Here is a 13,447-nt window from a genome sequence, read left to right on the forward strand (position 1 = left end):
AAAGTAGTTTCAGGGTGACGTTCAGCATGATGTAAAAAGTAGTTCCAGGGTGATGTTCAGAATGGTGTAAAAAGTAGTTCCAGGGTGATGTTCAGAATGGTGTAAAAAGTAGTTCCAGGGTGATGTTCAGCACGGTGTAAAAAGTAGTTCCAGGGTGATGTTCAGCACAGTGTAAAAAGTAGTTCCAGGGTGATGTTCAGCACGGTGTAAAAAGTAGTTCCAGGGTGATGTTCAGCACGGTGTAAAAAGTAGTTCTAGGGTGATGTTCAGCATGGTGTAAAAAGTAGTTCCAGGGTGATGTTCAGAATGGTGTAAAAAGGAGTTCCAGGGTGATGTTCAGGCATGGTGTAAAAAGTAGTTCCAGGGTGATGTTCAGAATGGTGTAAAAAGTAGTTCCAGGGTGATGTTCGGAATGGTGTAAAAAGTAGCTCCAGGGTGGTGTTCAGCACGGTGTAAAAAGTAGTTCTAGGGTGATGTTCAGCATGGTGTAAAAAGTAGTTCCAGGGTGATGTTCAGGCATGGTGTAAAAAGTAGTTCCAGGGTGATGTTCAGAATGGTGTAAAAAGTAGCTCCAGGGTGGTGTTCAGCACGGTGTAGCATCTTCTTCTTCTAACATGTCGGGAAACGTCTGGAAAGTGAGGAGACCAGTTGCTGGAGTTTTAGGAGAGGAATGTTGTACCATTCTGGTCTGATGCAGGACTGTAGCTGCTTTACAGTCCTGGACCTTGGTTGCTGTGACCTCACCATGGCATTTTCCACCATTTTGGGGGACCTGGCAACTGATCCATCGACACTTCTAGGTTTGTTGCTAGTAAACTGTTGAAAGCTCGTCTAAAGTCGCTGAAAGAATCGTCCTCACACGAAAGGCAAGTTATGTTATGATGCAGAAACAATACTTGATAACTTAGATAGTTACAAGCTGCTGAAGAGTGAACAGTTCAGGTGTAGATGTTTCCACCTGGTCCAGTCTCAGGCGTTGGTGTTTACCTGGTGTTGGTGGAAGTTCCTGCACCTGTCATGGATTTATAAACTACCAATCATCAAATGTTCATAAAACCTGCCAGTCTGTAACCCGTCAGCTGCAGCTTCACCATAATTATCAGTTATAGGTTCATTAAACATTTATTGCTCTGATCTTTGGGTTCAGAAATAAATAAATTATCTGTCCGTCTGTCTAAATTAATTTCTGATAAATTCATATATTTTGAGCGTTATGATGTCTAAATATACAGGATTCATTCATTTAATACATACATCTGGTTTCAGCAAAAGGAGTAGAAACATTAGAGCAGTAAAAAAAATATGAGGAAGAATATTTATTTATTACAAGAAGAAAAAATAAACTGGATGTTATGTGAGTTCTAGTAAAACCAGTAAACAGTCCGTAATATGTGACAGAACCAGACTGGGACTCATGTTAACCAAAGAACAACAAACATCCCACCTGGTGGAGGAAAGTGATGTTCTCATCTGTACCTGGAGTCCCATCCAGATGTAGCCTGATTCTCAGGTGTACCACCTCACCTCTCATCATCCGTTCATCCAGCTGACACCTGGGAAACGCAGCCACCTGGACTTCTGCTCACATGAACTGTCCTTTATATCCAACCCACGCTCAGCCAGAAGCTCATCAGCTGGAGACCGGTCCACTGTTCTCTGGGACATGTCTCCTGTTCTCTGGGAAATGTCAACCAGTCTCTGGGACTTGCCCACTGGTCTCTGGGATGTGTCTGCTGTTCTGTGAAACGTGTCCACCGGTCTCTGGACATGTCTCTGGGACGTGTCTGCTGTTCTCTGGGACATGTCCACAGGTCCAACAATATTATTCAAATTCCATAATTTAAAATAAATAATTAATAATTTAAAAAGTAAATGAGATTATCAAGTGGAGGCTTATACCCATAAAGCTCCTCTTGGCAAAGCAAATTTATTTGGCTCAACACAGTAGCCAGACATCATCATCATTCTGCCGCCACCATGCTGGACAGGACATATTTTAAAAAAACGATAAATAGACTGAAAGACTAGAAGACTAGAAAGGCTGAGACAATGTAAAGAAGAGGTTAAAAATGAAACTGCTGGATGAACCACTACAGCTGACCGACTCGTCGTTTTTAAATCAAAATTGCATTTTATAATTTAGAACATGGCACTTGATCATGGTTCACACCTGCAGCATCCACGGTTTAACAAATCAACTCCTCACACCGAATTCCAGCTTTACGTCCTGGTTAGAATGTAGAAACGCTGGTATTTAGATCTCATCTCATGTGGTAATCCTCCGTCTCATAGAAAACATATTTCTGCTTGAACACTGAAGGAAGCTGGAATTTAAAAGATTAAATTGTGATAGTCGTCAGAAAAATTTAACTAAATATTTATAGCACGTCACGCAGGCACATGAACCACAAATAAAATCCTACTAAATAAAAGAACAGAGACAGCAGCAAAAATTCCTAACATCAGGGGGCCACCAGGGGGCCAGCGCTGGCGGGGGCCACCAAAAACCAAACAACAGAAACACCCTTGAAACAATCAGGAATTGAAGTTTAGGGCAATGCCGTGTGATATGATGGTAACTCCAACCAATAAATAAACCTTAACCAGGTATTTTCCATCTGAACCAAAGCATGTAGGACAGGACTGGAACCTGAAGCTCAGAGGCTTCGTGGCCACCCACCATCCCAACCTGCTTTCTAATGGGACATTTTGTAACTATTTCTAACTTATTTCAGAAAACTTAATTTTCTCACAAGGTCGCAGGAGTTCTGATGCAGACAGCATCACAAACTGATCTCAAGCCATTTTACTTCAACAGCACACACAGTCAACAGCAACTCGTCACGGCCTTCATGTGGTGACCTTCATGATGGATGCCCGTCTCTGTGAGCAGGATCGCATTGGCATGTAGAGCTAGTCACAGAGCACGCACACACACCCACACACACAGCAGTAAAATATGCATTGTTTCTCACTGCATAAAATCAACAACCGTCCAACAGGCTGATGAGATTTTAAATGAGTCTTAATTCGTTGGGAATTGTCTTTGGTAATGACAGGAGAGGGAGGGGAAGAGGAGGGGGGTAGAGGAATTGAAAAAAAGAATAGTTAGGAGATAAACAATCAGAGAAAAGAGAGAGGAGAGAGAAAACAGAAAGGAAGGCAGCCATGCTGGAAGATCAAAGAAAGCCAGAGACTTTTTTGTAGAAATAAAACTAGAAGGGCCAGAAGAGACGCTCTGACTCACCTGTGACAGTCCCAGGTAGATGGAAACAGTCTCCGAGATGTAGAGGAATCGTCCCTCCTTGTTTAGTGCAAATACAAACCCGTCCAGAGACTGAAACACATAGAAGAGGGATGAGTTTTGTTTATTCTAGAAACACTAAAAACATGTGGGTCAGTGAACACATCATCAGCATAGTCCTGAATGAAACACAAAGCTGTAGAGTGAAAATAGGACTCAGCATGTGTCATGAATGGTAATTGGTCTGTAAGCGCTTTACATTATCCGTCACATTCACCCATTCACACACCATTCACACATTCACACACACATTCACACACTGATGGCGGAAGCTGCCATGCAAGGCGCTCGACCACGACCCATCAGGAGCAATTTGGGGTTCAGTGTCTTGCTCCTCGACAAGAGCTTGAGGATCAAACTGGCAAACCTCAGGCTTCAAGACGACCGCTCTACCCACTGAGCCACGCCGCTGTCATGAATAAATATATTATATATTATATTATATATTATATATGGATATTTGCAAATCAGCTTCAATAAACTTCATTTGTACACATACAACTACTTTACACATTACAGACTACGTGAACATCGTTTTCATCATCAGCCTCACAGATGGGATCATTTTTGTGCTCAAACAGCTTCCTGCTAGTTACATGCATGTGCTCACATGTGTGTGTGTGTGTGTGCATGACATGCAGTGATCAGATTACATTTGCATACAGATCAGAGTGTGTGTGCTTGTAGAGGCTGAGACTCCTTCCACACGAGGAGAAAAATATGAACCAAGATTCTGTTTTCACTGAATTTATTACTTACTTTATGTTTTTTTATTTGATTCCATAAATGTCTTAAAACAGACATTAATTTACTTCAGCTAATTGATTTATTCATTTATTTTTATTAAAAAAAGATCTTGCATTTAAATAATGCCTTATGATGATGATTATTATTAAATTCACTCTTTTGTCATTATGATCAATCAGATTTATTTATTGCTGCAGTAAAACTTAGATTGATGGGCTGATGAGTGTGTCTGCACCTTCACCTCTTACCCGACACCTTCCCTCACAGATCATGTCTGCTGGCGTATTTCTGTCACAATCACAGAGCGAGGCTCAACTTCAGCTGCACATCACACATCAGTGCATATGTAGACACAAGTGGGCCTGAGCATGTCTAATGTTGGGATTGTAGCAGAACATCAAACACCTTCAGGACAATGTATTCATCAAAACACACACACACACACACAAATGCTGTTATACTTCTCAAGTCATATAAGTAAAATTTGTACGTTCTTCTGTTCAGTCCCTGATTGACTGAAAACGTCCTTGCCTGACAGTTTGCTAAAGCAGCATCTTTATTTCCATCATTTATAAAGAGCTGTTTGCTGTTGACCTTTACCCTCTCAGATCTGGATGAGTGTGTATCGTAGGAGCCCTCTGCCTGAGTCCACTGAGTCTGACCACATGACATGATAAGCAAGGTGTCAGTAAGCCTCAACAATGTCGATCCCTGCTGGGTTTCTTGTTAACACGTCTTCACCATCAGAGCCATCTGTGTCGGTTGTTCAGTTCAGACTGTTCTGGCACATGAAGCCACTTTGTTATTTTTCCTCTAATAAGTCCTTCTTTACATTATCTTTACCTTTATCTTTATCTTTGGACAAATGTTTAATGCTGACACCCTTACACCACTAAAACAACTGTGCAGGTTTACAAATTAAATGTAAATTCCAGTGAAATCCAGAAGATAAACGACAGCCACTTGTTTGCTGTAAATACTCGTAGTCTTGAGCTGTTTGTTTACAGGCTATGTTCTATTTCTTTAAAGAATTTTGATGCAATTTTCCTGCAATATGACAAACCAGAGCATCACATTTAGAAGTTGTGGTAGAGCAAGAGTATATTTTTAGAAGAAGAAGCCTGGATTTGCTCCATATTGACATGACAGCATCACACAGTTGCTGCAGGTTTATCGGCTGCATCCATGATGAGAATCTCCCGTTCCACCACATCCCAAAGCTGCTCTACTGGACTGAGATCTGGTGGCTGTGGAGGCCGTTGGAGTCCAGTGAACTCATCGTCATGTTCTAGAAAGCAGGTGGAGATGATCTGAGCTTTGTGACATGGAGCATTATCCTGCTGGAAGTAGCATCAGAAGATGCTCCACTGTGGTCATAAAGGGATGGACATGGTCAGCAACAATACTCAGGTAGGCTGTGCTGGTTAAACCAGGCCACGTTGGTACTAAGGGGCCCAAAGTGGACCAAGAAAACCTCCCCCCACCATGACACCAGCAGCAGCCTGAAGCTTTGATCCAAGGCAGGATGGATCCATGTTTTCATGATGTTTCCAGCAGATTCTGAGCCGAGCATCTGAATGTGGAGCTGAAATGGAGACTCATCAGACCAGCAACGTTTCTCCATCTTCTATTGTCCAGACAACTGCTGCTCTGGATGTTTTCTCTTCTTCGGTGACTGCATTTCACTGGACATTTCTCTGTAAATGTTGTTTTAGAGATAATCTAACACAATCTGGAGAGTTATCCACATTATGAATGTATGAATTATGGATGGATATTTCCCTCTCTGCCTCCTTCCCTCTCTCTTTCTGCTTTCACTCTTTCCCCCATCTCTGCCATTTCCGAATTACTAAGAAAATCCAAATCATCCACATGTCGATTAGACCCCCTTCCAACCATCCTTGTCAAAGCATCTGCGTCCTCACTGGCACCTCTAATTACCCACATCATTCACTCCTCCCTCACCACTGGACTGGTTCCCTCACTGTTAAAAACAGCTGCCATCACCCCTACACTTAAGAAACCTGGTCTGGATCCCAACAATCTCAACAACCTCCGTCCCATTTCCAATCTCCCATTTATTTAAAAAATCCTGGAAAAAGCAGTTGCCTCTCAGCTCCAAGCCCATTTATCCCACAACCAATCTGTATGAACATTTTCAATCCGGGTTCCGACCACTCCACAGCACAGAATCCGCATTACTTAAACTCACTAATGACCTCCTCCTGGCAGCTGATTTCGGTCTGTTATCTATTCTCATCGTCCTTGATCTGAGTGCAGCCTTCGACACCGTTTCCCGCTCCATCCTCCTGGCTAGACTCTCCTCCATCAGCATCAATTGGTTCAAATCATACCTCTCTGGCCACACTCAGTTCATCCAGGTGAAAACACTTACTTCCCAGTCAGTCCCAGTCACCACTGGTGTGCCCCAGGGCTCTGTCCTTGGGCCCCTGCTGTTTATCATCTACCTCCTCCCCCTCGGTTATATTTTTAGAAAACACCACATACATTTTCACTGCTATGCGGATGACACCCAGCTCTACCTCTCCACCAAGCCGAACTCTTCTCTCCCACCATCCTCCCTCACAGATTGTCTTCAAGACATTAAGTCCTAGTTCACCTCAAACTTTCTTAAATTATACAGCAGTAAAACAAATGTTATTAGTAGGCACCAAATCTGCTCTCCAAATCTGACAGTTTCTCCATTCCCATTGATGATTCTTCCATTTCCCCCTCCCCTCAGGTAAAGAGTCTGGGTGTCATCCTTGACAGCACTCTGTCTTTCACATCACATATCAATAACATAACCCGGTCAGCATATTTTCACCTTCGCAATATCAACCGCCTCCGCCCCTCCCTCCCCCCTCACACCGCCGCCATACTCGTTCACAGTCTTGTCACCTCCCGTCTCGACTACTGTAACTCCCTTCTGTTCGGTCTTCCCCAAAAAACTCTTCATAGACTTCAACTGGTTCAGAATGCAGCAGCCCGGGTCATCACAAGAACCGCCTCCACCCATCACATCACCCCTGTCCTGCAGCAGCTCCACTGGCTCCCCGCCACCTACCGCATCCACTACAAAATCCTGCTGTTCACCTACAAAGCCATCATCACCTCGCTCCTCCTGACCTTTCTGATCTCCTCCATGTCTCCACACCAGTCCGTTCCCTCAGATCCTCCTCCTCCATCCACCTCACCGTCCCCCCCCCCCCCCCCCCCCCCCCCCCGACCGCCTTGTTGCCATCTCTGGAGCTCCCTCCCCCCAGACCTCCGTAACTCTGATTCTATACAACCGTTCAAATCCAAACTCAAAACACATCTGTTCAAACTGGCATACTCACTGTAATATTTCACACTGCTTTTATTATTGTTTTATTCATCCTTTTATTTATGAGTTTGTTTATTGATTTGTTTTATTCTTGTGTTTTATCCTGTAAGGTGACCTTGAGTGTCAAGAAAGGCGCCCACAATTAAAATGTATTATTATTATTATTATTATTAAGGAGCATTTCCGCACTCAACTTTACTCTTCTACTCGTCAGAACGAGTTAAAAGATGACAAAATGGCTGATGACAGTGTGCACATCTACACCCTGCACTGTATAATGCCTTAGATTTCCCCCTGTTACGTAATTAACCTCAGCTCCTTAAGTATGATTAAATTCATGAACAGGGAAACTGACCCTAACGTCTCAGTGACCCTGCGGTGGTCTCTTCAAATCAGCTCCAACAGTTTACTTCAAGTTACTTCATGGCTGTTGACAGTAACGTAACAACGCAGTGATTTTTAGATTATCTCAACCTTGTCTTCTGGCAACAAGTGGCTCCAGGTGAAGGGAAGCAAATATAACCCATTTCAGGGGGATTAAAATGGACTTATTAGAACTGGTAAGCAAGTTTAAAGGTAGAAGACAATGTGTGTGTGTGTGTGTGTGTGTGTGTGTGTGTGTGTGTGTGTGTGTGTGTGTGTGTGTGTGTGTGTGTGTAAACTGTAAAACGTAACCTTGCTTACTGCCTTGTTATATCCCAGGTTGCCCACCAGAGGTTAAACACATTTCTACCTATTAGACCAGAGTCCAGTCAGAGTTCACACCAAACACATTTCATCCTCCTCTGTTGTCTTTATTGTTTACATTTGGAATCAATGGTGAAGTCAGTCGGGTCTCAAAGGTCAATGAAAGGCTGTAAGAAACACAAATGATGATCTGACTTGATGAAAACCAGGCTCAGTATGTGATGATTTCTGCAGCTAAAGCACACAGTGGAAAAGCTGCATTTTCTAAATATTGTGATCAGAGTAAATTTTAGATAAATGGAAATGACCAGATTTACAGATTACAACCTTTCAGTTTGAGTTAACCCAGCTTTCAAGACGATGCAGTAAATTAGTTTTGGTTAGAGTTAGGTATCAAGACAAGTTGGTCATATATAAGAAAAGATTTTCATTTTTCACAGAGCTGACGTTCATGTTAAAGCAGAACATTTAGTTGGTTTCCTCAGTGACTAACCTGCACTTGCTCAAACAGCTGCTGGATGTCATTTTTTGCTGCCTGAACAAATGACCCATGTCAAACACCAGTCAGAGTCTATGTGGGCTGAATCTCAAATCAGCTCGGCTGCAAAGCAGTAAGTCTCAGCTCAGATGTGTCAAAACACCAAACCCACACATCTTTCTCTCATCTACACCAGCACCAAATTAGAGCTTATGTGCTGAGACAAACATTTCCAAGACCAAAACCAGGAAGAATTGACCAGGACCAACAGAACGAGTGGAATTGATGGAGCAGAACCAAACCGAGACCACCTCAGCCTGTTGGTCTGTCAAACTGCAGCCTATTTATTGCTTTTAGCAGAACTGTGTAACACAAACAAGACCAGAACACTACCCCATCAGACCTCCTACCCCATAACCTGCAGTGTCTGACGGCGCCTGCTGATGTGCCAGAAAAGCAGGAAGGAAACATCTGCAATGCTTCCTGCAGCCGTGGACCTCGGACTGTAGCTCAGATCTTAGTTTTCTATATTCTTCCAAGATTTGGGGAAAGCCCAAAAGTATCAACTAATGTTTCTTCCCTGGACCTTTTATCCTTTTACGTATATTTTCACTTGAGTTATAATATGTGTTATATGTTTAGTTTATATGACTGCATGTGTATAAGCATGTTCTGGTACACAGCTCGAGAGCTAGTCTGTTGTAGCAGCTCATTTTGGGCTTTTTTCCCCCTGTTTTTTAGCTCCCTTTTCACAATTCTAGTTGTGTTTTTGTTGTTTACTGTGTTCTATTTTATCCTCTCTGTTTTCAGCCATGTCCATAGATCCCTTACACAGCCATTGCCCTGCTGTTTACACCACGGATCAGCTGTTACTGCAGTGCTGCTGCCTCCTGAGAAACCCGACAACCCCACAAGCTGACAAGGAAGAGACGGTGCCTGTGCCAAACATTATGCCAGGAGGAACTTTTATAGATTGGATTTCACTATCTAGACTATCTATGCACTGCAGTTACTTCAATTTCCCCTGCGAGAGACGGATAAGGCCTTATTCTTTTCTATTTAACTCTACTGTCTGATTACTTTCATGTATGGATATGAGTCTGTGTCTTTCATATAATGTCTGTGGGTACAATGTAGTACATAAATGGAAAATAGACACCTGAAAAAAAAGTGAAAACCAGAGAGACCATGCAAACAAACAGATATACAGAAATCACATTTACACATAGATGGAACTGATGGACACATATTCTAAATCTCTTCTCCTTCTAAGGTTTTAAACCAACACAAGCACACACAGACCCTGTGGCAGCGGCCTGTGTGTGTGTGTGTGTGTCTTTATAAAATCACAGAGGGTCTGACCGCCTCATAGTAATTATGCTAATTGCCTGGATGCCCTTGCCTTTATTTATGCGAGACTGCTAAGATAAATAAAAGGAAATTGCTTTGGATCTAACTGTATTCATTTCAGCATGCTAACTAGAACATGAATGCTGCTCTCCGTGTGTGTGTGTTTCTGTGTGTGTGTGGCTAGACAGCGAGCGAACGGGGGTGTGGGGGATCTAGAGTTCACAGATTTGTTTACCCTTCAGAAATTCTGCAGGTAATTGCAATTTTGATTGTATATTTATTTTCTTTATCTGTGTGGAGGTGGATTGTTTTGACGCTTTATTGTGTGTGCAGCGGTGTGCATGTTTATGTGCACCTTTTCTCCGTATCATAATGAAATGTGATGTTTTTTTAAACAGATCATAACCATCTCACTGTTCTTCAGTAAAACTGAAGCCTCTGAACAAAGCCGTTTCATGGAAACTTACATTGTTAACCATTAAAATGTGTCAGTAAATGTACTCTGATGGCATTGGTTCATGGATTTTTTTGATTGACTGATTTATTTAGAACATATAAAAAATCAACAAATCAATAACAAAAACAAAAGTAGATGAGCATCAAAAAGGCGTGGAAGGGAACATGACAGCACAGTGTTCGGAGGAGACTGATGAAGAGGGGATTTTTATGGCCTGGGATGACTCAGTCTTATGAGTTCACACCATAATTAAAAATTCACCTCGCCTCACTCAGTCAGCTGCTGGAGAGTTTTAGGCATTTCAGAATGTCTGCCTCTGCGTTAAGGGTTGCCACAACCATAGACACCATGTACCTTAACCACAACTGTTTCCATGCTTGCAAAAACTTTCTTAAGCAGGCATGCGTACCAATCTACCAACTAGAGTCAACATATTACTCATTACATTTAACTGGTTCTCTTTACCAAATCAGCCAACTGATAAGATTCAGCTAATGCTAGTGCTAGGCTGGTCTGTGGTAAAGTTTAACCAACAACTGAAATCCAACAACGGACCTGTTCTCCATAACCCTGTTTCCACCAAGGCGTCTAGCTCGGCAAGAGACGGGACAGCAAGCATTTTTCTGCATTTCCATATGCAAAAACTAAGAAAGGTGCCATAATATCTGATCCAAACCATCTTACTCTTTTGGGACCCTTCCGTTGGGGTCCCAGTCATACCGATCCAACCCTACAGGTTGGAGATTGACACATTGCAATCCACTGATTGGTGAAAAGAATCATGACTTCCTGTGTGACTCACAGGAACAGAGCAGGAACAGCCCCATGTTTAAATATAGAGGATTACTGTTGTTTAAAGCCACATGACAAGAAGAAAGAAGACAACCTGCTGGATGTCCACCATTCTCCTTTGATTGTGGGTCACGTTCACGTACTTATATTTCAAAGAAGGCGTTGCACCCCTGTGATGTCATCCTATAACGTAGCTGAATCATCTTTCGCTGGCTAGATACCCTGCCTACCAGGTAAGGGTACGGTTGCTGGGGAAACCTGACAGAGATGCCATCCTGAGCTGGACGCCTTGATCAAAACGTGGGCTCATGTTTTTTTCATTGGTTGACCACAGCTGTCTTCAAAGAGCTAATGTGGCCTACAACAGCTATGTTACATTTGTCCTCCATTATTTGCTGGATTCCGGTCATTCATTCATAAATCATTCCACTGACTCTCATTCCCAAAAACATCAGAATAGTCTCCACGCTGATTGTCACATCATCAGACTCATAGCTGTCTACTTACATCTTTCAATAGATTTTAAATTGATTTGCTTAATACAGTTTCACTTTTTGTGTGATTGTAGCATTACCGAAGTGTAGCTGTTGCTTGGATTCCTTCCAGGTAGCAGTCACCTCCGGACAGACAAGCTAAGAGTAATGCTGGATCTGCAGGGTCATCTGGTGGGATTGATAGGTACTGTGTTTAAACCCAAGCCTCTTTGACTGCTGCTGGAAAAGAGCCTGACTAAGATGTGCAAATGCTGGAACAATGTGAGAAAAGATAGCTTGAAGAAGTTTTGTGGCAATTACGTCTAAAAGACATGTAGTTGGATGGCTGGATGTCATGGAATTTGATGTCTTGCTCTCAGTGAGAGATGTAATGGAAATGAAGCATATGAGTTAATGAGGGAAGATGGAGGGCATGTAGTAGGTCTGCTACATGTTTAGCTAGTGAATGTCCTGCTCATAGACTAAGAGGGCAACAGAAAAAAAATCTAATATATATTTACACACACAGACACACACACACACACACACACACTCACAAAGAAATGTCTAAATCTAGGCATCTAAACAGTAAAAGAAAGAATTGCAATTGATTAGTGAGCACTGGTGAATGGTTTGCTCTCTGTGCTTTCCACCTCCTGCAGATTACTGCATCGATCGTCCTCACACACCCTCACTCACACACACACTCACACACCATACATCAGATGAGGCCATCTTTTAACCGTTTTGAACGGGTGGTTTAAATGCTACTGTCTTGCAATCTGCCTCCTAATGACAAATGGAAAAACAGACCGTGTGTGCCTGCATGTGTGTGTGTGTGTGTGTGTGTGTGTGTGTGTGTGTGTGTGTGTGTGTGAGAGAGAGAGAGAGAGAGAGAGAGAGGTAAGGCAAGAGAGGGGGAACAGGGAGGCGAATAAATTGTAGGGCAGACAAGAAAAATGGAGAAAGGGTGATATATAAGGAAATAAATAAAGAAATCAAGACACAAAGAGAAGAAGAGAAAGGGAGAGCTGTGATTAAAAGTAAAGAGAAAAGAAGATGAATTGGAGAAAAGAAAACAAATACAGAGGCACACGAGAAAAGGATCTGGGAAAATTGAAAATTGATTAAAGAAAGAGAAAGATTACTGAGAACACCACATTGTACAGTCCACTGACACTTGGACAAGTCTTTTCAGAGCCATGAACGTTAATCTGCCCACGTGCAGTCATATGAGATGCTCGTCCCAGGCATTTGCTTCTTTTGCAGACAAGCACTGCAGTCCAACACCAATGCAAGAAACTAGACCAGATGGGGATGATGGGATGGGGCCTTATTTTATGTTTTAAAGCAGCACAATTATGTGCTATAATGTCACTGGTCCAAGTGGCAGCAGTGGCCAGAAGCCATTGCTTGAGATATGTGAAAGTGCCAAGTAACATCAGCTGAGTGACTTTGAGAGCAGAGGGTGGAAGAGACATCCCAGATACTAAGATACTACACACATTGCTGCAATGATTGACAGTCAACATGTGGCCAGCTGCCGCTCAGAGCAAGGCCCTGCTGCAAGCCAAGAGATGGTGAATAAAAAGCAATCTGGAGCAAACAAGAAGGGAAAAAACAAAACCAGAAGGTGCTTCAGCTTCACTCAAAGAGGATACATGTCAAAGTAAAAATACAAAATCTTGGACAGCAATACTGAACATGACAGACATCTAGTACTGGACAAGCAGCAAGTACATAATGTGTTCACATACTCGCATTACAGTGTTATGGTAATTAGTAAGTCTGTGCATTGTAAGATTCCAGTAATCTGTTACTACTTATTTTC

The 13,447-nt window shown here is 42.5% G+C and overlaps 1 protein-coding gene across 3 annotated transcripts in view; it reads right to left on the reverse strand.

Annotated features, from left to right (window-relative positions):
* The window catches only part of LOC121630907 (neuronal PAS domain-containing protein 3), a 378,679-nt gene that overhangs the window by 110,827 nt on the left and 254,405 nt on the right, over positions 1–13,447 (reverse strand). For all 3 annotated transcript variants that reach the window (XM_041971452.1, XM_041971453.1, XM_041971454.1), the window contains exon 5: positions 3,248–3,337. In XM_041971452.1, coding sequence (XP_041827386.1) covers positions 3,248–3,337 — 90 coding nt within the window. The remainder of the gene's footprint in view (positions 1–3,247; positions 3,338–13,447) is intronic.

This window comes from Melanotaenia boesemani, chromosome 20 (assembly GCF_017639745.1).
Source record: "Melanotaenia boesemani isolate fMelBoe1 chromosome 20, fMelBoe1.pri, whole genome shotgun sequence".
Classification (NCBI taxonomy): domain Eukaryota; kingdom Metazoa; phylum Chordata; class Actinopteri; order Atheriniformes; family Melanotaeniidae; genus Melanotaenia; species Melanotaenia boesemani.